This window comes from Anoplophora glabripennis, unplaced genomic scaffold (genome assembly GCF_000390285.2).
Source record: "Anoplophora glabripennis isolate ALB-LARVAE unplaced genomic scaffold, Agla_2.0 scaffold230, whole genome shotgun sequence".
Taxonomy (NCBI): domain Eukaryota; kingdom Metazoa; phylum Arthropoda; class Insecta; order Coleoptera; family Cerambycidae; genus Anoplophora; species Anoplophora glabripennis.
Genome location: NW_019416323.1, coordinates 355,054 through 380,810, shown reverse-complemented (window position 1 = coordinate 380,810; position 25,757 = coordinate 355,054). Strand labels below are relative to the sequence as shown.

Below are 25,757 nucleotides of genomic sequence, written 5' to 3'. Positions count from 1 at the left end.
TATAGTCCATACGATATTTGTTGAGTTACAATTCCAAGAAGACCCCTGCGCCACTTTGTTGGAATTAACCGCATTCGACACCCGAGGTAGAAAGACACTGGCGGAAAATTTCAACGCACGCTCCTGCCGTGGAAAATTATTACAGTAGTTCTGATAATTTTCATGGAATTCTATCTCGACAAATATTGTACGGACTGTACTTTTGGTTAGTTAAGACGCCAAACGTTTCTATTATTTTTCTATACCTACCAGTGGTCGTCTTTTTTCGTCAAAATACTTTAAAGTCAATGACAACGTCTCCAAGTTATAGCAAAACTTGTCGGAAAACACATTACATGATAAAACAGTGTACAGGGTGTATCTAAATAAAAAAACACAAATGACAGCAGGTGATTCTGTGGTTAAAATATACCTTGGTATAAAGTTCTGTATTTACGAGTTACAAGGTTTTATATTAAAATTCATTCAAAAACGGCTAACGATACGACAATTGTTCGAGGGATAGTTTTGGTAATAAATTACTCCTAGATGGATATTTAAAAAATCGTATCAAATTATATTAACTCTAGTGGCGTGCTATCTTTTGTGTTTAAATAACAATATTAAGTTCTGGCCCAAACTGTATGAGCTAAAATTATTAATTATGTAATTCAAATTCAATTCCGGGTAACATTTTTTTAAATTTTTTTCTGAAATTTTTGACGGCATGCATCTCGATAAGGAAACATTTGCGGAACCTTCGCTATACAAACTTATCTTTTTATTTTCATGAAAGGAATACGAAGACGATGCGGTATAGTTAGCAAACACCCTATATAAAGAAAAGTGGGAAATACAGGGATAGAAGTATTTTGAAATTATTTTATTAATTATTATTTAAATTAGAAAATTTTATGTAAACAAAATTCCTTACTGTAGGAACATGATTTTAGATAATGTTAATTTATAGGAAAACTGTATTTTCCCCAAAAAAGTGAAGTGCATATACAGGGTGTAAATTAAAATATTTAAGTGGGGTAATTCTAAGAAAAAAAGTTTATATAAACCTTTATCCGGAAATGTTTCGTTTCTGAGATACAGGGTGTTGAAATTAAAATTTTATTTTCGATTTTCTTAAATAACTTTTACGAAAGATACATTTTTCGCACAAAATTTGGTAACCGGGTATTTTTTGAAGTGAGAAATCATAATTTGGTATCAATTTTTGTGCAGCACTTACGCTATCATTATTAATTTTAATTTGCTACAATTTTTTTTGATAGAATACTTCAGCGATTTTTTATGAATAGACCATATTCCTACACCTTTTTTAAGCAAAAAAGGTACACTTCCTTAACAAAGCTAGAAGCCACCGTTTTCCAGAAATTTACAAATTTCTGCAAAGATGCAATTTGCTGATTTCCTTAATGAAGTTGTTGAGAATTTTATGTTCAAAAATAGGTTATGCGCTTGTTTACTACCTATCCAAATAAAAGTTTATTATGTCAAACTTAATCAGTGGGAATAATGGTTTTCTTTAATTTTAATTTCAACACACTGTATCTCAGAAACAACGCATTTCCGGACAAAGGTTTATATGAACTTTTTTCCTAGAATTAACTCCACCACTTAAATATTTTAACGTACTTAGGTTACACCCCGTATAATTCAATACAATTGTTGTACGTAATTTTGACCAATAATATAACGATCAATTTTCAACAGTCTGGTTACGATAATATGAGCTGAATTTTTATGTACTGACAGAGTCATACTGTTCAACCCTATGCCGAATTTGAAAATAATTTGTTGATTCCACTGTCATATAGACAAAAATATTTCGACCCAATCATCATATTTTGATGTCAATATTACCTGCGATCATTTGTGTTTCTTCATACGTTATTGGTATATTATAGAAAAGAGTTCAATGGAAAATGTTAACTTGAAATATTTTGAGATTAGACAAGGCTTGAAATATGAATTTTGGTGCATAAGTCGATTTAATTAAGTATTAATAAGTCGTAATTTTTAGTAGTAGGTACCCAACAATTTATTTATTTATTTATTTATTTATTTATTTATTTATTTATTTATTTAGAAGTTTCAATATCCAACGGGACAAAGTCCCAATTACAGGATAAGATAAAACAGAAAACCTTAACTAAATTTTAAAAGAAAAAGACAAACTAATAACATTAAATATTAAAAAAACAAGAATATGCTATAACCATTAATGAGGGTCTCTAAAAAATTGATGATACCACGTGGAAATTATTATAATTATTAAATACTGGTTTCAACCCCTTTTGCATTCTGGCTTTCGAATTCCCTGATCCAACTATCGCTACATTTTTGGTTGATTATATTTTTCTTCTTTTCATAGTTCCTTTCTGTACCAGTATGCGACTGAAGAAACATTATCACTTTCACTCTCATCTCCCCCGTTGTCAATTGTGTGTGTGAAATTTATGTTCCGCCGTCCATTTCCGCTCCAATCTAATATTCATTCGAACTCGTACAGGTGATTACTCTCGCCCCCATTATTCTCGTGCGTTTTCGGGCCAATTTGAGCCCAATATGGTCAGGTTTATATTGGAGATTGATTGCTGTCGATTTACAAGCGAGGGAACACGGCCGGAGAGCTATCCCTCGCGTTGATGAGCGCTTACAACCGTTTGATTGATGCAACACGCCGCCCCCGGGCATCCAGATAGGCCGCAGACCGTACTTCGTGAATCCCTATTAATTACACCTTTTGTTGCGTCCGATTTAATGCATATTTATAAGGGGCACTGCCATCTGATCGCCATTATCCCCTCCGAGAACATTAAAGGTAAGTGTGTTTTTAAACAATCGGTCTGCATTACTGGATGTGTTACTTGTTGATCAGTAGATAATGAGTGCAAACTAGTAACAAATTTAAGATATTTTCTAAATTGTCTCAGTCAAAATCAAGCTAAAACGCATTTACAATACGCTACTTCGTGGATTAATCGCACAAAATTAATTTACTAGGAAGAAATAAATATAGAAACTTTTTTACATTGATGCCTCGATTTATGCTATTTTTAGCTAAGTATACTATTTCTGTTGACCGAAGTGTAACCCCAACACCAATTACCGGAAGTAGAAACAAAGGATGTAAAGATATAATACCAGTTACACCCATTGAAGTAGTTGAAGAAATCAAACTTAATGTAAATCTCAAGAATTATCCAGATTTCGATCTGATAATAGAGAAAATCTTAAAACAACTACTCAGAAATGGCATAGTTAATATAATTAACGTAGCTGATTTACGCAGAATTCAACTTAAGCCCCAAGCAAATGAAAAATAGCTGATGTGATCATGGAACCAGGAAAATCATTAAATGAAACAAAATCATGCAGACTAATCTCCTTTTCACCCACAATATCTAAATTATTCGAAATACTACTGAATAGACTAAAATCAATCATTGAAGGAAAAAAAAACTTATAACAAATTTGGGTTCAGTTTCAGCAAAAAATAAGATACACGGAATCATCAGTGTCAGAAAAAAACGCTAAAAGAATGCTCGATATTCATTGACGTCATACAGATCAACAAAATGCTACCAAAACAGCATACAGAGATACTGCTGTCTAACATATCTGACCGGGTTTTCAGAATTAAACAGAATGATAATAATTGTAACTCAGAGGCATAAAAGCTGGTATATCTCAAGGTAGCGTATTGGGGCCTGTCCGGGATGTTCTATACTATAGCGACATAGTTCAGATGCAAAATTACTCTTACTGTGTTCTCAGATGACATCACAGTACTGGTACCCTTGGACGCTACTTGGATGCTACTTTATTTTTTCCTAAAAATACTGTACTCAAACAAGTCTGCAAGCGCATTATATAACTGGACAAAAGATTGGAGAATTAAACTAAACAAAACTAAGTCTATCCATTCACGAACAAAAGTCCAACAAATCATTTGGATATCTATCTTCCAAGATATTTTAAGTGTGGGTGAGATATAACCTACTGACTAAGAATGACCTACTAATACTCGTATGTAACTGCTATGAAAGCATCACTTGTTTCGCATAAGTCGAAATAATGTTTTTTAACTAATGATATTGAGGATAACGACTATTCTGCGAACTACATGCTCCAGCATTGAATTATATCCTCGATATCTAGCAATCATTTGTCAACATCACCAGGCCTAGGCTGTATGTCCAGTAATATTATTACCTAGAAATTAGCAAATCATTTTGGTCAGTAGATGCAAAGGAATACTTTGTATACGACATACGACATACAATTTGTAAGTCTAGCATATATGCGTATATATGAAAGATAGCAAAGATACAAAACTGAATTCTAAAGGGCTCGTAAAGAAAAAATGTGAGGAACTCGATATCAAATACTGTGGTGCTAAGGCAAAGTAAAATTTTAAAGATTAGATAAGTTTTCGCGGAATAGGATTTTAATAGTTATTCTTGACCAGTATTTATATCCCGAAAAAACAAATGCGTTAAAGTAATGTAAAAATTATAATGATCGATACAAGTAGAAAGTGTTTTTTATTCGGTTAGAATTCTCTTGGATGAAACTTAGGCAAACATCCATGTTCTGTTATTTAATGACTATTCAACACTATTTTGCGGTCTATGATATTCAGTCACAACTTTGTAAAATGTTTAAAGACCTAAGTTGACTTGCAATCAAATTTTATTATCTTTCTAGATAAATGTTTTACATATTAACAAGGTCAACTTGGATAAAAAAGTCTTAATACATTATTATAGTAAAACTTGTAGGTGGTATGTTACATTATAAATGATCATTGCTACTACTAAATAAGTTCAAACTGGCAGAAAACGACCTAGTAACCTGCACGTAATTCGCGAATAGAACTTATAGGACATATAGAACAGACATTTACCTGTTATGCCATAGGTGAGATGACAGACGAACGATCTAGATATTTTGATGTCAATAGATTTGGTCTGACTATATTATCATTAATTAATAAATGTAACAACAGTGCAAGTCCGTAAGACATCTTTTGTTATTCCGTTTTTAGTAAAGTAATGACTTAAGATTTTTATCCCATGGATATGATTTATTTTTTTATCTTTGACTACAGAACAGTTTTCGTTTGCAAATATTTAATGAAATGATAAAAGTGGTACATATCTAAAGTTTTCAATAACCCGTAAATTTAATAATAATCTAAAATCTTCCAAGAGAAATTAAAATCAACTATTTAATCTTGTTTTCTTTTATTTTGAATGGGAACAGTTCAGCTGGGAAAAGTTTACAAAAGTAAAACATTTACCCAATTAATTTTATTAAATCTTTTTTCTCACGTAAAAATTTTACTCACATATGCGAAAAAGTATAATATTCACCTGCTGTACCTTCAGTGTACACAAAGTTAATATTTTTTTCAGTTTAATATGGCAAAAGAATAAATAAAAGGTAAAAGAGTATTACAAAAAAATCACTACTGAAACTATTAGGTTCATTATAGCAGAATTTATATTTTGTTTACCACTCGACACCACTAATTTGTTTTTCAAACATTTAGTAATTCTCGTCATCTAATTAGTTACAACTACTAAAAAGCAAGTTGTTTTTTTTTATCGCAGAAAGACATTATTAGTACAACAAATTCCATTTGATGCGTTTAAAAAGTAATTTATTATCTTTATTTGACTATATCCTTAAAATGATATACGATTATTTTAACACTTAGCGATAATGTGGAATAGAAAGCAAGTCGTATTGTTCTACTTTGAGTAATTATTACACGAAGGAATATGTGGCCTAGATAAATTTACTGTGTAGTTCATAACGACCAATAATAACTGTCGCTACAGAGTGTAACTACTTAGATGTGGCTTTTTAATCAATTGAAAATATTTTTATTATTCAGAAGATCTTCAATATGCTCAAAATGTATCTATGCATTTTTATGACTATGTATTGTTAAACAATAATATTTTTTTACTACCGTATATAAAATACTAACTACACACTATCTACTATTAATATTTACTATTTTACTATGTAAAATCGAAAGATTTGTAACTAAATTTAAATCATATACCTAGTAATCATTTTTTGGAAATAATGCCATTGATTGTTGAAACATGCGGAAAAATAATCAATAATTTGCTTAGTATTTTAGATTTATTCAAATTAATATACATTTTTCGCTAATGAAAATAATATTGTATATGCGATACAAATAACGTGTAAAGTATAGGATGAAACGACTTAAAATAGATAAATTCTGAAAACGTTGTTATATTTTCAGTGTCACTCAAATGTGGAATAACAAAAAAATTGTTATACAGGGTGTCCCCATCCGCGCACGCCAAACTTTCTTTTGCGTTATAGAACCCCACAAAATAAGTAAAAAGAATTCCATTGACGCAAATTCTGAGTTTAGATACAGTGTGTTTAAATTAAAGAAAAATAGTTTTATTTAAATATTTGTAATATAGATTGATGTTTGATATAATGTAGATAGATGAAATATTATCTTTAATGATTTACTAATTTAAAGATAAAAATCCACGAAAAATCTATCAATCAGTTGCAGTGACACTGGGTGGTAGTTACCAAAAACATAAACACACTGACTGTTTGGATAGGGAAACTAAATTGGGAAGTATAGGTATTTATCTCCTAATATGTTATGAATAAAAAAAGGTATATTACACTTTACTCGAAAAATGGCTATTATAAATTATGTTTTATTTAAAATAACCTTGTTACTCATTCGAATAAGTTTAAAATATCTCTACGTAAATGTGTTCATTTCACAAAAAAAATGTATAGTAATGTTTTAATCAGGAGCCCATTTCAAATACAGTATAATTAGGAAAAGTTCAAAACAGTTTGACGTACAATTATTTAAATCTACCAAAACACTCTACGTCAACGACTTTTCTTCTTTCTTTTAGTAATTACGCTGTATTTATAATTATATTTCGAATAAAATAATGTAAAAATGTATCCTCTCTTAAATCAGTAGTATTGAAATTCCGATGTTCTTATAAGTAGTACCTTCCAATATCTTCGCTCCGGTTTATATATGTATTTATGAACCATTACCAGAGGATTTATTCTGTTCCTTGTGTATTTTGACACCTGTGAAAAAAAAACCATTAAACTATTTTTACTTATCGAAAAATGTCACAGATAAATAAAATATAAAAATTGCGAAAGAAGTAACAATAAAATAAATATATCTCTAGCTGTGGAAGAAGACAAAAGCAAAATTTAAATTTAAACTGTCAAACTGCGACAAAGAAATGTCAAGTTTTGAAAACGATAAAAAAATCTTTTTTTAATTTTTCATTTATCTGTTTTTTTTTTCATTGTGAAGTTTTTGGTTAGGCAAAAATAGGTTAACAAAAACAACCATTAACTGATCCTTTTGGCGGAGGGGTTTATTTAATTATTTTTTCCCAGATGTCACAAATAAATATCTTGGGACAATATCAGTACAGTGCTTCAACAACAAAATAAAAAAGTAACAAGCATAAACAAAACAAAAAAAACTAAAAGTTTTCTTCAGCGGTATCCAGACAGGGTATGTTTCTCAGAAAAAAAAATAACCAGAGCGCAGTATAAGTGTAAAGAGTATCTCAGAAATAAGTGCCAAAATTTTAACCATTTATTTAACTAATCAAATGCAACAATTTTTTTCTAATACATATTTTTGAAAACTCACGTATTGTCCGGATTTTAAACGCTAACAAGCTGCCTACAAGCTGTTTCTATCGTTTGTGTTTATTTTTGTCAGCTCAGTTAAACTAATACTCCAATAGTGGCTAACAAAAAATTTTAAATTTCAAAAACTATAAAATTTTCGTTAAAAATTATTGGACAAAAGTTGTTGCTAAATTAAATGAGTGAGTAAAATTTTGGCGTTTATTTCTGGGACACTGTAAATATCTTTTTTTTTATCTTGTATTGGAGCGATAACCGCTGAAAATTCACCGTTTTCGAACATTAATTATCTTGAATTGTTTTCAAGAAAAATACTTCTGGGCTAAAAAATGTTTTTCTAAGTTTAGTTAAATAATGTCAGTTTCGGCATTTTTTTATATAAAACTGACAGATCCTGGAGATAATGACATGATTCCTTTTGTCTTCTTCACGTGATATTATTTTTTTTCAGCAAAATGATTGGTAAGATCAAATTTTTTCAAAAATAGATTATTAAAAGTTTTCCCATACGCTGCATGACAATGATTGAAAATTGAAAATAAAAAAATATTTCCTGTTGTCTTCTTTTTGTATTACTAATTTATTTGCAAGCAATTTTTTTATTACCATTAAAAATAAGTATTATAATGTTTACTAGAATAAGATATCCAGGAATTCATCATTCTGAGACATTGTGTAAACATCGCATAAAGCATATAATAAATGTTGGATTTATTTTTATGTTTGCTGTGTACCTAGATTCAAATACACCGAATAGTTTACTATTTGATTTTTATGGTTTCTAAATCATGAGCGGAAAAATATAGAATTACATTTCATGTAACGGTTCGTGGGGATTTTATGAATCTGTTTAATTTTTTAAACGACATAAATACTTCACGCCCAGCTCTCCGGTTCTATTCCGAGGAATTTCCTCAAGGAAAGCGATTAACCGGCTTTATACATTAATTAATAGGAGATATTAAAACCAAATTAGTGCTCGCGTTTAATGATTAATTACCGGCTGGCAGTTTGTTATGGCATTCCGACCAAAGGCGTTATTTGAATTTTAAAATTGCTTTTTATGTGGCGTTTTATTGGGGCTCGTACCCGCGTACTGAACATTAATTAACATTTTAAAATTAACTTTTTTACTGGGGATATTAATTACTCAACATTTGGGCCTTTAATTATGTACATGGGATACTAAACGCCGGCTATGGACTCGATTAAATTTAGAGAGCCCGTTTAATGATCCCGGCATTTTGTTTTCGTCTAATATTATGACAGGTCTGTCTATTCAGTCCCCCAGACGCGTTAGAGTGTATTGTTTTCCGTGGGAGAGATTGACAATAAATAAATAATATCTTTACAGATTACAAAACTTTTCTCATTAGCGTCGTCTACCGTTGCGCAGGAAAATAATATCTTTATTCCTATATCATAAAAATAAATTTTATTAATAGTTCTTTAAAATGAGCCATCGTTTATTGAAATCGATTAAGACATTTAGAAGTTATGACAATTTAAAAATTTCAAGATAGCGTCCTTCATACTGACGTTGCTATGGTAATAACAAAAAAAAAGTTCACACAAAACTTGTGAAGGGTTTAATAGTGTATCTAAAAAATGTATTTGCAACTTAGGTTATATAAGCGAAATTTCGAAAAACCGACTATTTTCTGTAACACTATAGCAGTTACGGCCCCTAGCGGTGAAGTTACAGACTTGAAAATATTTTAAATCAATTTCTTTTGGTCGTATTTGTTAATAGGTGTTCTACCCCAAAATCGTAGCACCTCTAGTTTTCTATATACAGCCGCTCGATACCGTTAATCACCCTGTATATATAATTGTCAATAACCACGCTATATTTTTTTTTAATGTCAAGATAATTATAGATTTTTTGGGCATCAAGAAATACTGCATATGCAAGAGACAAACTAAATAAGATAAACAGTGCATAAATTACGGAGACGCAGTGTTTTAGAAAAAATGCTGTGACCTCATCACACTCTTAAATATTTTTTTATACAACTTAAATTATTCAGAATGTAAAATACAACCACAGTGCATTTTGATAGGCATACTAGAATAGTAAAAAGTACTTACCTACCTATTTCAGATTATATAAGTAATGAATTAGGTAAAATAAAACAGAAATGTAAATTTTGCTAAATAATGACCTAAAAATTGGTATGGCGATGTACAGAGCCTTCATAAATGATTACAAGTCACGTGACCAGTAATTTTATTTGGAATAGTAATTTTATTTCCTTCACGTTGGCAATTGAATTTCGGCAACATTAAAAATTATTAAAACAGTAAAATCAAGATTATATTAAAATATAAGATTCTGTTTCACTAGCTAGTGATTGGTGTAATTTTTCTCGAGATGTTATTTAACGAATTGGGCGTAGACTCAACGGTTTATCATTGTTCATTATAAACGGATCATTAATACATATTGGTGACGCTAATACTTAGAGATTTTTAGTTCACAGTACCAGTCGTGCAATATTGGGTTGCCTAAGCTTGGAGGTGAAAGATCTTTAGATCTTAGTAGTGTAGTAACGAATGAACATTTATTACATTCTTCAACATACATATTAACCGAGTTTATAATAATTATGTTTTTAATAAATAATATAGTATCAAGTAAGATATGAAACGGATTTCAACTCTTGTTCAGTGAAAAATAAATCATTTTTTAGAAATCATTTTTCCATTTTGATAACTGTTTTGTCTTATTTTTAATCTTCTAATTCTGCCTACAAATAAAAACGTTTTTTTTAAACAATGCCTTTTCCGCTATACTTTTAATTGCAGTTCTAATTACATATCCCAAGAAATTTGGGATATACGTAATCTTTAAAGAAATTCCAATCACTGAATTATGAACCTCACTGTACATTATGTATTCATATTTCTTCCTTATTGTGCACTTTCCAAACACTCTTACGATACATTGAAAATTTATTATTCGCCAGAATATTTGTGAAATTACGACAGCGGGTGTCTTATTAGAATATACCGTTTTATTGCGCCTAATTATTAATATTATAAAATTAACGTTAGGCCGTAAAATAGCGTTTACAGTCGTTTAATTACACAATACAATATGCCTCTCTACCTACTTCTATTCCGAGAGATTATAACCCCATGAAATAATATGTTGCGAAGCGCTGGGCGTGGCGCTTTTATCAATTTTTCATGCCTGATGCATCGTGGCGATGACTTTTACAAACAATACTGATATTAGTTGGGGCTCTTTGATTAATTTGTTTCTTTGTTTAATTGCAGCTCTACGAGATAAACGATGACCCGAAACGGAAAGAATTTCTTGATGACCTGTTTTCGTTTATGCAAAAAAGGGGTAAGTTTTTATTTCTAAAATATATTTTTTATAATATGTCTCAAAGCATCGAAGCACACAAATAAATTTTGTTAACTAGTCTAGATACTAAAAACAGTCTACTAATCTCTCGGAATTGTGTAGGGGACACTAGGACTTTCTATAATAATTTTTTTCCTAATGTGCTTTTTAACGGAGATATCGGGCCTCAATGTTTTAGGTTCTAACGTATATTTTGATTGATAATTTATCATTCTGTTTTAGTGTGTTGCAAATAAGGCTCCATGATTTAATGTTAAAACCTACCTTTTAAGACATTCAGAACGGACTGGCCTCAAAACATGATTTTTTAAATTTTTAAGACATCATGCCATCCAACTGAAAATATTATTTTAGGATACTCTGAAGTCTATCTCCATGAAATAAACTATCCGAGATTAATCGGTTTTTGAAATGGACAGCAATGACTAAAATTTGTTTTTAAAAATAAAAATTTACATAGGTAGTAATAAAAAATGAGAAAAAGGTAAATATCATATCAAAGTGTGTAAAATCAACTTTTGTTGTTTTCGTATATTTTCCCGGTCCACATGAAATAACATTCCAGGACTGTTATGAATTATTACGGTTTTATTTTTTTCAGCAAAACTTCTTTTACTGGTGTTATACAAATGAGCTCTTTTATTAGACTCCAAAGAAAATGCAATGGATTTAAATTGGGTAACCCAGATATCAATAAATCAAGATTTCCTCGACCTACAATGAAAGAAATGCGTTTTATTCTTTATTAGAATTCTATATGCCATTATNCGAAGATACTTAGATGAAATGTTTCCAAATCGCTGGATTGGTAGACGGGGTACAGTTGAATGGCCGCCAAGATCCCCCGACTTAAAACCCCTGAATTATTTTCTTTGAAAGAAAGAGTCTATCAGAACAGACCAGATAATATTGAGAATTTAAAGAACAAGATTAGGGAGGAGATGCATAATTTACCAGCTGAAGTCATTCAGAATGCTGTGGACAGCTTTTACTATCGTCTTGGAGAATGCCAAATAGTGAATGGAGAACATTTTCAGCATTTGCGACATTGAGTTTATTTCTGTAAATTATCTAGTTGTTTCAATTTCTAAATGAAATAAAACTTGTTTATTTGGTATGGCTGGATTCGGTTTTCTATAAGCTTTTCAACGAGCCCCCTCATGCCTTTCCATTTGAAAAAAAAGTAGGGGTAGCCAGGGGTTAGGGGGTTGAAGAAAAATTAATTATTATATAACCGGAAGATGGGAAAAAATCAAAATCAGTTAACGTGTTTCGGCGTTTTAAAAAAAAATTACTCATTCAAAAGATATAAATTTTATTCCATACTTTTAGCCATCCCTGAATAAAGCATTTCTTGCTGGCGATTATTATATGTAGGAGACATTATTTGAAAGGAAATTTTACATTGATTTCAAAAACAGAAGAATGTTGAAGTGTTTCGTTTAAAAAAATGTACATATATAAGCATGGTTTATATGACTTTAAAAACTGGAAATTACTGAAAACTACCGTATACTACACTGGATTATACGCAAACAACCTCTTTATCATGAAAAAAAAAAAAAATTAGTAAATAAAAAAGGATGTTCGGCATCACAAAAAACGAAAAATATTCAAAAATTAACAGTAACGTTGGTTGCGATTTTCGCCATTCAATTTTTCTTAAGAATCAAGCTTTAGACATCATAGCTACCTTTCGTTTATCTCCCCAATAAATAAAATAAACCTCTCAACAGTTCCTAAATTGGTCCGTCCTGTACTGACAGCGCGCGTAATGTACACAGCATTCATAAATGATTACAAGCCACGTGACCGCCGAGCATAGGCAACCCATCATTGCACGACCGATGCTGTCAACTAAAAATCCCTAAATCTTTAGCACCATCAATATTAATGGTTTGTTTACAATAAACAATGAAAAACCGTTACGTCTACACTCGCGATAATGCAATTGTTGATTTGTTGAATAAAATCTCGTGAAAAATTACACAAGTCACCAGCCGGCGAAACAGAATGTTGTGTTTTAAGGTAATCTTGATCTTTTAATATAATCGTGACTTTTTTAATAATTTTTTATTTTACGGAAATTTAATTGCCAACGCGAAGAATATAAAATAACTGTTACTAACAAAATTACTGGTCACGTGGCTTGTAGTCTTTTATGAGGGGTCTGTATATACTTGTATACCTAAGTAGCACGATGGCAAAACTTTTTTTACAATCATTTTAATCAGCTTGAGTGAAATTTATACCCGTATATGTTCCCTTGACAATATTATGCATGATATTGCTGTAATAATCGCGAGACTATAGATGTTACTTTTTATACTTAATTTGAAAAATTTAAATTTGACTGTAATTTTGTAATAATTTAAATCTAGCGACCAAAGGTGAGTGGGATCTGTATACAACGGCAGCCGTTCAGGAACACGGGGGTCCACATTTTAGAATCCCCTAGAGAGCCATACCGAACGAATTACGCCTTATCAGATCTAGTGGCCTCGGTAAAATCACCCCGGCCGTGTCAAGCAGCAGCCCGGCGCAGTAATCGCTTGTAATGTAGTGTTAAAACACCGGCCATTGTTGCGAGGCGGGGTTGCCGAGGTTAAACGCGGTCATTAATAACACTGCTTAACTAATCTGTCCAGCGCGGTCATCCATCTCTTCGCGGGTTGAGTCGTGGGGCCGCCGCGAGCCCCCGAGCCGCCATCCGGCGCTGCCCCAACGACGGCGAATTTACGGGCCGAGCGACGGCCTGTGGGTATAGTCCACGCCGACCGGCCCTACGGCGATCGCGACCAATGGACACCGGTGGTACTTGGCTAAGTTTATGTTTGTTCGAGATTTGGGAGCTGCGAGCAATTTTAATAATAAAAAAATGGCTCAAGGCGACTGTTGCCTGGTTACGATATCAACATAAATTTAAATTTTGTTTAAAACTTAGACGTAGGAAGAGGGAGATAAGACATAAATTTCCCACTCATCGCAGTCATGACCAATAAGTTTGTTTGGAACAACAATTTTATTTCCTTCAATAAAATGAAGATTACATTAAAACATAATATTCTGTTTCATCGACTGGTGATTGGCACAATTTTTCACGAGATTCTATTTAACCAATCAGCGATCGCATTATCTCGAGCGTAGACGTAACGGTTTGTCATTGTTCATTGTAAACGAAACATAAATATTAATGACGCCAAAATTTTGTGAATTTACGAGTACCTACCAGTCCCGCAATGTTGGTTGCCTAAGCTAGGCGGTCACGTGGTTTGTACATATTTATGAAGGCTTTGCATTGTGAGTTTAGTCTTATAATATAATAATTTCCTCACTTAAGTCACTCAATCACGAAAAACAGTTATCTTTTGCTCAGAATTGCAATAATTGTTCGCGATCCCTTCCAAACTAATTCTGAGTCTGATTCGAGGTGATATTTACGAAATATTAACAAAACCATTCAACAATAACTAACGGTAGTTCACCCTAATGTGTTTTATCTTGTACATACATTCGAAACACGGCTAAACCAGTTAATTCAGATGGAAATATTATATTTTAGAGGAAGAGTTTGGAAATACTTGACAGTTCGTATATTAGGTGCAAGGGCTTCCTGAACTAATATAAAACTGTTACGGTCCTGTTCTCTGTTTATCTCCAAGGTCATTGAATGCAACTGAAAATATTAAATTACGGAAAACAGAGGTAATACTTTTACTTTTTTAAAATACTTAGAGGTAAAATTTTTAGAACACAGGTTAACGCTTCAGTTAAAATTATTATTTTCAGGGTTCTTTATAATTGAAACTTTACAAATATCGTGTTTGATGATTCATGTTTAATTTTACGCTTTACTAATCTAAAAATTTACATATGAAAAGTTAAGTTAACCTGCAATTTATAATGTAGGGTTTAATATGTAGTAGGTACGACGAAATTTTAGAAACGTTAGGTCAGTTATACCAACCATGAAAATGCTGAAAAAGCACTGCCAGTAATACCGGTACAGAAAGGCACTTGTCTTATAGTCCATACGATATTTGTTGAGTTACAATTCCAAGAAGACCCCTGCACCACTTTGTTGGAATTAACCGCATTCGACACCCGAGGTAGAAAGACACTGGCGGAAAATTTCAACGCACGCTCCTGCCGTGGAAAATTATTACAGTAGTTCCGATAATTTTCATGGAATTCTATCTCGACAAATATTGTACGGACTGTACTTTTGGTTAGTTAAGACGCCAAACGTTTCTATTATTTTTCTATACCTACCAGTGGTCGTCTTTTTTCGTCAAAATACTTTAAAGTCAATGACAACGTCTCCAAGTTATAGCAAAACTTGTCGGAAAACACATTACATGATAAAACAGTGTACAGGGTGTATCTAAATAAAAAAACACAAATGACAGCAGGTAATTCTGTGGTTAAAATATACCTTGGTATAAAGTTCTGTATTTACGAGTTACAAGGTTTTATATTAAAATTCATTCAAAAACGGCTAACGATACGACAATTGTTCGAGGGATAGTTTTGGTAATAAATTACTCCTAGATGGATATTTAAAAAATCGTATCAAATTATATTAACTCTAGTGGCGTGCTATCTTTTGTGTTTAAATAACAATATTAAGTTCTGGCCCAAACTGTATGAGCTAAAATCATTAATTATGTAATTCAAATTCAATTCCGGGTAACATTTTTTTAAATTTTTTTCTGAAATTTTTGACGGCATGCATCTCGATAAGGAAACATTTACGGAACCTTCGCTATACAAACTTATCTTTTTATTTTCATGAAAGGAATACGAAGACGATGCGGTATAGTTAGCAAACACCCTATATAAAGAAAAGTGGGAAATACAGGGATAGAAGTATTTTGAAATTATTTTATTAATTATTATTTAAATTAGAAAATTTTATGTAAACAAAATTCCTTACTGTAGGAACATGATTTTAGATAATGTTAATTTATAGGAAAACTGTATTTTCCCCAAAAAAGTGAAGTGCATATACAGGGTGTAAATTAAAATATTTAAGTGGGGTAATTCTAAGAAAAAAAGTTTATATAAACCTTTATCCGGAAATGTTTCGTTTCTGAGATACAGGGTGTTGAAATTAAAATTTTATTTTCGATTTTCTTAAATAACTTTTACGAAAGATACATTTTTCGCACAAAATTTGGTAACCGGGTATTTTTTGAAGTGAGAAATCATAATTTGGTATCAATTTTTGTGCAGCACTTAGAGGGCGCTACGTACGCTATTATTATTAATTTTAATTTGCTACAATTTTTTTTGATAGAATACTTCAGCGATTTTTTATGAATAGACCATATTCCTACACCTTTTTTAAGCAAAAAAGGTACACTTCCTTAACAAAGCTAGAAGCCACCGTTTTCCAGAAATTTACAAATTTCTGCAAAGATGCAATTTGCTGATTTCCTTAATGAAGTTGTTGAGAATTTTATGTTCAAAAATAGGTTATGCGCTTGTTTACTACCTATCCAAATAAAAGTTTATTATGTCAAACTTAATCAGTGGGAATAATGGTTTTCTTTAATTTTAATTTCAACACACTGTATCTCAGAAACAACGCATTTCCGGACAAAGGTTTATATGAACTTTTTTCCTAGAATTAACTCCACCACTTAAATATTTTAACGTACTTAGGTTACACCCCGTATAATTCAATACAATTGTTGTACGTAATTTTGACCAATAATATAACGATCAATTTTCAACAGTCTGGTTACGATAATATGAGCTGAATTTTTATGTACTGACAGTCATACTGTTGAACCCTATGCCGAATTTGAAAATAATTTGTTGATTCCACTGTCATATAGACAAAAATATTTCGACCCAATCATCATATTTTGATGTCAATATTACCTGCGATCATTTGTGTTTCTTCATACGTTATTGGTATATTATAGAAAAGAGTTCAATGGAAAATGTTAACTTGAAATATTTTGAGATTAGACAAGGCTTGAAATATGAATTTTGGTGCATAAGTCGAATTAATTAAGTATTAATAAGTCGTAATTTTTAGTAGTAGGTACCCAACAATTTATTTATTTATTTATTTATTTATTTATTTAGAAGTTTCAATATCCAACGGGACAAAGTCCCAATTACAGGATAAGGTAAAACAGAAAACCTTAACTAAATTTTAAAAGAAAAAGACAAACTAATAACATTAAATATTAAAAAAGCAAGAATATGCTATAACCATTAATGAGGGTCTCTAAAAAATTGATGATACCACGTGGAAATTATTATAATTATTAAATACTGGTTTCAACCCCTTTTGCATTCTGGCTTTCGAATTCCCTGATCCAACTATCGCTACATTTTTGGTTGATTATATTTTTCTTCTTTTCATAGTTCCTTTCTGTACCAGTATGCGACTGAAGAAACATTATCACTTTCACTCTCATCTCCCCCGTTGTCAATTGTGTGTGTGAAATTTATGTTCCGCCGTCCATTTCCGCTCCAATCTAATATTCATTCGAACTCGTACAGGTGATTACTCTCGCCCCCATTATTCTCGTGCGTTTTCGGGCCAATTTGAGCCCAATATGGTCAGGTTTATATTGGAGATTGATTGCTGTCGATTTACAAGCGAGGGAACACGGCCGGAGAGCTATCCCTCGCGTTGATGAGCGCTTACAACCGTTTGATTGATGCAACACGCCGCCCCCGGGCATCCAGATAGGCCGCAGACCGTACTTCGTGAATCCCTATTAATTACACCTTTTGTTGCGTCCGATTTAATGCATATTTATAAGGGGCACTGCCATCTGATCGCCATTATCCCCTCCGAGAACATTAAAGGTAAGTGTGTTTTTAAACAATCGGTCTGCATTACTGGATGTGTTACTTGTTGATCAGTAGATAATGAGTGCAAACTAGTAACAAATTTAAGATATTTTCTAAATTGTCTCAGTCAAAATCAAGCTAAAACGCATTTACAATACGCTACTTCGTGGATTAATCGCACAAAATTAATTTACTAGGAAGAAATAAATATAGAAACTTTTTTACATTGATGCCTCGATTTATGCTATTTTTAGCTAAGTATACTATTTCTGTTGACCGAAGTGTAACCCCAACACCAATTACCGGAAGTAGAAACAAAGGATGTAAAGATATAATACCAGTTACACCCATTGAAGTAGTTGAAGAAATCAAACTTAATGTAAATCTCAAGAATTATCCAGATTTCGATCTGATAATAGAGAAAATCTTAAAACAACTACTCAGAAATGGCATAGTTAATATAATTAACGTAGCTGATTTACGCAGAATTCAACTTAAGCCCCAAGCAAATGAAAAATAGCTGATGTGATCATGGAACCAGGAAAATCATTAAATGAAACAAAATCATGCAGACTAATCTCCTTTTCACCCACAATATCTAAATTATTCGAAATACTACTGAATAGACTAAAATCAATCATTGAAGGAAAAAAAAACTTATAACAAATTTGGGTTCAGTTTCAGCAAAAAATAAGATACACGGAATCATCAGTGTCAGAAAAAAACGCTAAAAGAATGCTCGATATTCATTGACGTCATACAGATCAACAAAATGCTACCAAAACAGCATACAGAGATACTGCTGTCTAACATATCTGACCGGGTTTTCAGAATTAAACAGAATGATAATAATTGTAACTCAGAGGCATAAAAGCTGGTATATCTCAAGGTAGCGTATTGGGGCCTGTCCGGGATGTTCTATACTATAGCGACATAGTTCAGATGCAAAATTACTCTTACTGTGTTCTCAGATGACATCACAGTACTGGTACCCTTGGACGCTACTTGGATGCTACTTTATTTTTTCCTAAAAATACTGTACTCAAACAAGTCTGCAAGCGCATTATATAACTGGACAAAAGATTGGAGAATTAAACTAAACAAAACTAAGTCTATCCATTCACGAACAAAAGTCCAACAAATCATTTGGATATCTATCTTCCAAGATATTTTAAGTGTGGGTGAGATATAACCTACTGACTAAGAATGACCTACTAATACTCGTATGTAACTGCTATGAAAGCATCACTTGTTTCGCATAAGTCGAAATAATGTTTTTTAACTAATGATATTGAGGATAACGACTATTCTGCGAACTACATGCTCCAGCATTGAATTATATCCTCGATATCTAGCAATCATTTGTCAACATCACCAGGCCTAGGCTGTATGTCCAGTAATATTATTACCTAGAAATTAGCAAATCATTTTGGTCAGTAGATGCAAAGGAATACTTTGTATACGACATACGACATACAATTTGTAAGTCTAGCATATATGCGTATATATGAAAGATAGCAAAGATACAAAACTGAATTCTAAAGGGCTCGTAAAGAAAAAATGTGAGGAACTCGATATCAAATACTGTGGTGCTAAGGCAAAGTAAAATTTTAAAGATTAGATAAGTTTTCGCGGAATAGGATTTTAATAGTTATTCTTGACCAGTATTTATATCCCGAAAAAACAAATGCGTTAAAGTAATGTAAAAATTATAATGATCGATACAAGTAGAAAGTGTTTTTTATTCGGTTAGAATTCTCTTGGATGAAACTTAGGCAAACATCCATGTTCTGTTATTTAATGACTATTCAACACTATTTTGCGGTCTATGATATTCAGTCACAACTTTGTAAAATGTTTAAAGACCTAAGTTGACTTGCAATCAAATTTTATTATCTTTCTAGATAAATGTTTTACATATTAACAAGGTCAACTTGGATAAAAAAGTCTTAATACATTATTATAGTAAAACTTGTAGGTGGTATGTTACATTATAAATGATCATTGCTACTACTAAATAAGTTCAAACTGGCAGAAAACGACCTAGTAACCTGCACGTAATTCGCGAATAGAACTTATAGGACATATAGAACAGACATTTACCTGTTATGCCATAGGTGAGATGACAGACGAACGATCTAGATATTTTGATGTCAATAGATTTGGTCTGACTATATTATCATTAATTAATAAATGTAACAACAGTGCAAGTCCGTAAGACATCTTTTGTTATTCCGTTTTTAGTAAAGTAATGACTTAAGATTTTTATCCCATGGATATGATTTATTTTTTTATCTTTGACTACAGAACAGTTTTCGTTTGCAAATATTTAATGAAATGATAAAAGTGGTACATATCTAAAGTTTTCAATAACCCGTAAATTTAATAATAATCTAAAATCTTCCAAGAGAAATTAAAATCAACTATTTAATCTTGTTTTCTTTTATTTTGAATGGGAACAGTTCAGCTGGGAAAAGTTTACAAAAGTAAAACATTTACCCAATTAATTTTATTAAATCTTTTTTCTCACGTAAAAATTTTACTCACATATGCGAAAAAGTATAATATTCACCTGCTGTACCTTCAGTGTACACAAAGTTAATATTTTTTTCAGTTTAATATGGCAAAAGAATAAATAAAAGGTAAAAGAGTATTACAAAAAAATCACTACTGAAACTATTAGGTTCATTATAGCAGAATTTATATTTTGTTTACCACTCGACACCACTAATTTGTTTTTCAAACATTTAGTAATTCTCGTCATCTAATTAGTTACAACTACTAAAAAGCAAGTTGTTTTTTTTTATCGCAGAAAGACATTATTAGTACAACAAATTCCATTTGATGCGTTTAAAAAGTAATTTATTATCTTTATTTGACTATATCCTTAAAATGATATACGATTATTTTAACACTTAGCGATAATGTGGAATAGAAAGCAAGTCGTATTGTTCTACTTTGAGTAATTATTACACGAAGGAATATGTGGCCTAGATAAATTTACTGTGTAGTTCATAACGACCAATAATAACTGTCGCTACAGAGTGTAACTACTTAGATGTGGCTTTTTAATCAATTGAAAATATTTTTATTATTCANACCTTTATTTCATAGATGCATAAGGTGTATTAAGCACCTTCCAGTTAAACTCATTGAATAAGGAATATGGAGATGATTGCTTTTTTTTTTAATAAAAGTTGTATATTGGTTATAAAAGTTTTAATATGCGCTATACACATTATTCTAGATAAACAGTTTAATAAGCCCATTTCTTTCAGTGTATAATTGGTCACTAAACGCGTTTATTAAGTGTTGACGTAATGAAAAATAAATTAATTTTGAACACTTGTCTAGTGTATTTTTAATCTTTATTTGTCTTAAGCTATTTCTAAAGGTTTTGATAAAGTTAAACAAGCAAATTTATCATCTGGAAAACCATTCATTTTATCGAAATAAATAGAGAATACCGTTTTTAAAGAAAAATGTTCACACGAATTAGTAAAAATGAGCCAATTAATGGATATTTATTTATAATGCACTATGCCAAAATTTAGAACACAACGTAAGGGTACCCCTTTGGGACCCGGTATCTGGAATTATGGGAAGTAGTAGTGTTATTTTTACCTCCCCTATATGTTTCCCAAAGATTTAGTTGATATATGTATACCGGACACCCTATTATCTACATTGAAGAATGTGATGTTAACTGTTAATAATGGTACCAATAATTTTATCCTGGAAGTCAGTGTTTTACGCGGGGGAACTGACACTGTGACCACTATTTTAACTGTAATTGGTAAATAAAAGTTGTTGAAATCATATTAAGATATATATATCATCTGTATATATTCGGAATAATTTTGAGTTCGTCTTTTGGAAACTGGAAATATTTTTTGTAGAAAACAATAATATTCTTGTACTTTATCTCTTGTACCCAATTTTTTCAACAGTTAACAAATGCGAGAGTAAAATTTCCTGAAGTAATGTTAGGTTAGGCATGTGGTACATTTTATAGAAATTGTCTTAGAGTATTACTAAAAATAATAAATATTGCTGTTAGGCACATCAGTTGATGTTGCAAAAGCAACATACATATATGGAAAGAAAATATTACAATATTTAAATAAAAATAGGACAATATTTGAATAAACAGCACTTGCTGTCAACAAACGAATTTGGAAAACGTTATTAAAGATTACAGCAACTTGTGATGCAGTGGCGGCTCGCCAGGTGACGCAAGTGACGCACCGCTTCACTTAAAATTTTCGTTTGATTGTGCAATTTAAAATTAGTTTTAATTTTATATAAATTTTATAATTTAGGTATAATTCTATATTGAAAATGTATTATGTTTGTTTAATAGGCAGAAATAAACAGAATAGTTGCACGGTGAACGCCTTTTAAAAAAACATTGCCTTCGTTGAGTGCGAACATCAACCTCGTACCATATAACGTATACTATAAGCAATTGACGCAGATCTAAATCAGTCTGTATTCCGCTTCTCGTCGTAGCGTTGTTTACGGCGGTTGTCATTGCAACGAGGCGGCCAACACGGGAGTACACTACGACGTGGGGGAATGAGTTACGCGGAAATTGAATCAGCATTGCCATCGCCCATCACCTACCTTTAAACAGTTTATACGATACGCGTCGCCCAGTGCACGATTATAATGGTTCTTAGTTAATATTTGTTTTGTATAATAATTGTTTAAATATTTCCTATGATCCAGTATGTATTTTATTGGAAAAGCCATTTTCCAGATGGAAAATTGAGGGCAAAAAGGTTTTTTTTTAATTGCGAGAAACCTGTTTTTTATTCTCTCGATATGGAAAAAAGGGGAAGTTTCGGAATAAATGGTACTCGGAGTATAAGTGGTTGTGTGGAAGTGTTTATTTAAAATAAACTTTTCTGTATGCCGTGTTTAATGTGGGTGTAAAGTCGGGCGTGTGGAATAAGGAGGCTGTCGTAACCACGAAGCTTACTGGAACATACATGTACGGTGTGCGTTAATGTTCGCAGAAGTCCACAAGCCGAACTAATATTTCTATTTTTTATAAAATCTAAATGAAAATCCTTCTCGCGAACGTCAGTTTTTCGGAAATATTGCAAATGCAACTAAAAATTTCCAGATTTATTTAAAGCCGTTTGTCCTTAAAAATTTGAAAATTTTCGCCAGTGGCGCTTTTTTTTCCTTTTTAATCAATCAATGAATATTGAATATGCTTCACCTATTCTCAATGTCGCGAGCCGCCACTGTTGTGATGCCTATCACTAGCATTTTGCACCTAAGTGCCAACAAATATGAGATTTGAATACCTTGTTCCTTATTGCATATCATATTTTTTTCAAGCAAAATTCAATTGTCATAATATGCTTTGCAGAAAGTTATTCAGAACCTACACACAACACATCAGAAGACAGACCTAAATATAATAATTCCCATATATAATTTTTAAATTTAAAAAGAAAATTTAAGTTTAGGTATTCTTATAATTTTTAAATAATTAAAAATATATTTATTATTGCAGAACAAATTGGCAACCCTGAAAGGATTCATATTGGCGCATTAAACATACATTTTTCTTCGTATATTGTTCCCAAATCGCAGCGGAAACTCTAGTGCAGATATTATCTCTATTTGGCCACCCATTAGCCGGAACGGTCCTCTAACTAAATTAAATTAAGCCCCCGAAAACTTAATACTGCCGAATCATTATCCTTATTGCCAGTCACAGACGATGATTCGGTGAATTTGGGAGAGAATTAAACGGTAGCGGCGACCCGCATAATTCGGTAATGACTTAATGATAGAGCCCTTGTGTTTGATACAGGCTACTTGTCGGGAGATTGCTGTAATTTCGTGATTACCTGTTAGACGCCGTGTTATTTCGTCGGGGATTTCTCGCCGGTCGTCTTGATTTATTGCATTTTAAAAGGCAATTTACGTAAACGTCGGGGTAAAAATGTTGTCATTGTTATCTGCCATTCGGAGAAGCGATTAGGGACGTATACACGGAGAGATTTGTTTGTTTGCAAATTATAAAAATTAATTTAGGGTAAATCCAGGAGTGATGACAGATATTTGAAATTCTGGGTAACTGAACACCTTTAGGTGAAATAGTTTAAACATCAACTTTACCAATTTCTCTTTATAACCTATAACAAGAAAAGTGTCGGTAATTGTACTTTTTTTTAGTATTTAACATGCCATCTCACTTTGAATGGATGGGAATCTTTTCCATACCAGAATTAAGATGGCTTTAGTTAAATATTTGATTTCTGTGTAGTGCATCCCATTTTCGATGTCATGTTATGATAACTCGTTTATTATTGTAAATACAAAGTTACAGTTTTTGCATCCACCCTTTTGAGAGAAATGTTCATGTTAATTTTCAGTATGTTTTAGTCGTTCATGTAAATAAAAATAAAATAAAATTTTGATCTCTTCAATGCCCCCTCCTGTAGCGACTGTATATTTCTTCAGTAATGTTGACACTTTATCGTATACATATAGCTACTTATGTTTAAGATTTAAAAGCGTACTCAATTTTTAATGCTTCTTAACTATTTTCGGCTTGCATCAGATCAAAGTTATAATTAATTTAGTAAAGAAGTTTTTCTGTGCTTTCCAAAAATATATAATTTCTCATACTCTCGCTAAAAATAAAAAGAAGTGGGTTATCCGTTTTCTTTTTAATTAATAAAAAAATTACGAAGTTGGCCATGATTAAAAACAAATGCAGTACTAAACAAAATCTGGTTGCATTATTGGTTGTTGGTTGTTGGTTGTATATAGCTGGTTATAAAGAAAAACAAATCTATTCATGCGGTGGTGTAAAGAGAAACTTTTCACTTTCTTAGACAACTATCACAAATTATCTATTTTTAGAGACAGAGAACAAACACATTTTTTTTTTTTTTGAAAACAAAATATTACTTTGATCCATAAATCGAAAATGGTTACAGGAATTGTCAGTCATCTATCAGTACCTATCAAAATTGATAGATACTTCTCAAGGGAATATTTTTGGTCTAAATAGACGAATGGGCAGAAAAAGATCAGTACAGTCACCAACAAAGCGCCAGATCGTAATCCTATATAAGAAATTATGCATCGTGCCATAAGAAGCTTTTCTGCTGATCGTGAGATTTTGAAAAATATTTTGTTCCGTTTAATTTATTCAAATTAGCCATTCCTTTTCAAAGTGGCAAATTTTATAACATAACCCAGTTATATCTTTTACTTTCGTGTCTAGAAAATAATGATATAGACCCAAGATTAAAAATTTTCTTATCATTTCAGTTTAGTACTTAGAAATAAAATTTAATATTTAATTCTGGTTACTTAACCCTTTTTTAAGTCCTTATCTACATTTTTATATATTTTAATAGAACGCTTTCTCAGGATTGCAGTGATATAAGGGTTGATAGGTCTAGCAGATCCTTCTACATCTAGAGTCGGAGGCTGTTGGTGTCGCTCTACTTGTAAGGGAAATATGGCCAAAAAAGTTTTATAATGTTAGACAGAGCCTTGGTTGCATAAGAAATAAAAAAAGAAATAGCGGTAATCTTTTTCTAATGCATTACGATTGAACTTATGGCAGAAATATTCATTAAATTTATTTATGACTTTTATCACAACCCTATCGTAAACTTTTTGTTAAATATATGGCAGTGTACTATAAATTTTTACTACCAACTACAAAATAAATAAGCAATAGGGTATAGAACGCCACTAATATTCTAATAATTCGATTCCATAGAAACGAAAAATTCGCTGCAATGTTAATTCATAACGATGCATCTGAGGTAAAAATCTTGCTTGACATAAAAATTATTTGGTATATTGTTTA

General features: G+C 31.6%; 1 protein-coding gene across 1 annotated transcript in view; it reads left to right on the top strand.

Moving 5' to 3' along the window:
- Window positions 1–25,757, top strand: part of LOC108906974 (protein dead ringer-like) — a 175,236-nt gene that overhangs the window by 37,844 nt on the left and 111,635 nt on the right. The window contains exon 2 of the mRNA XM_018710426.1: window positions 10,990–11,062. Within this exon, the coding sequence (XP_018565942.1) occupies window positions 10,990–11,062 (73 nt within the window). The remainder of the gene's footprint in view (window positions 1–10,989; window positions 11,063–25,757) is intronic.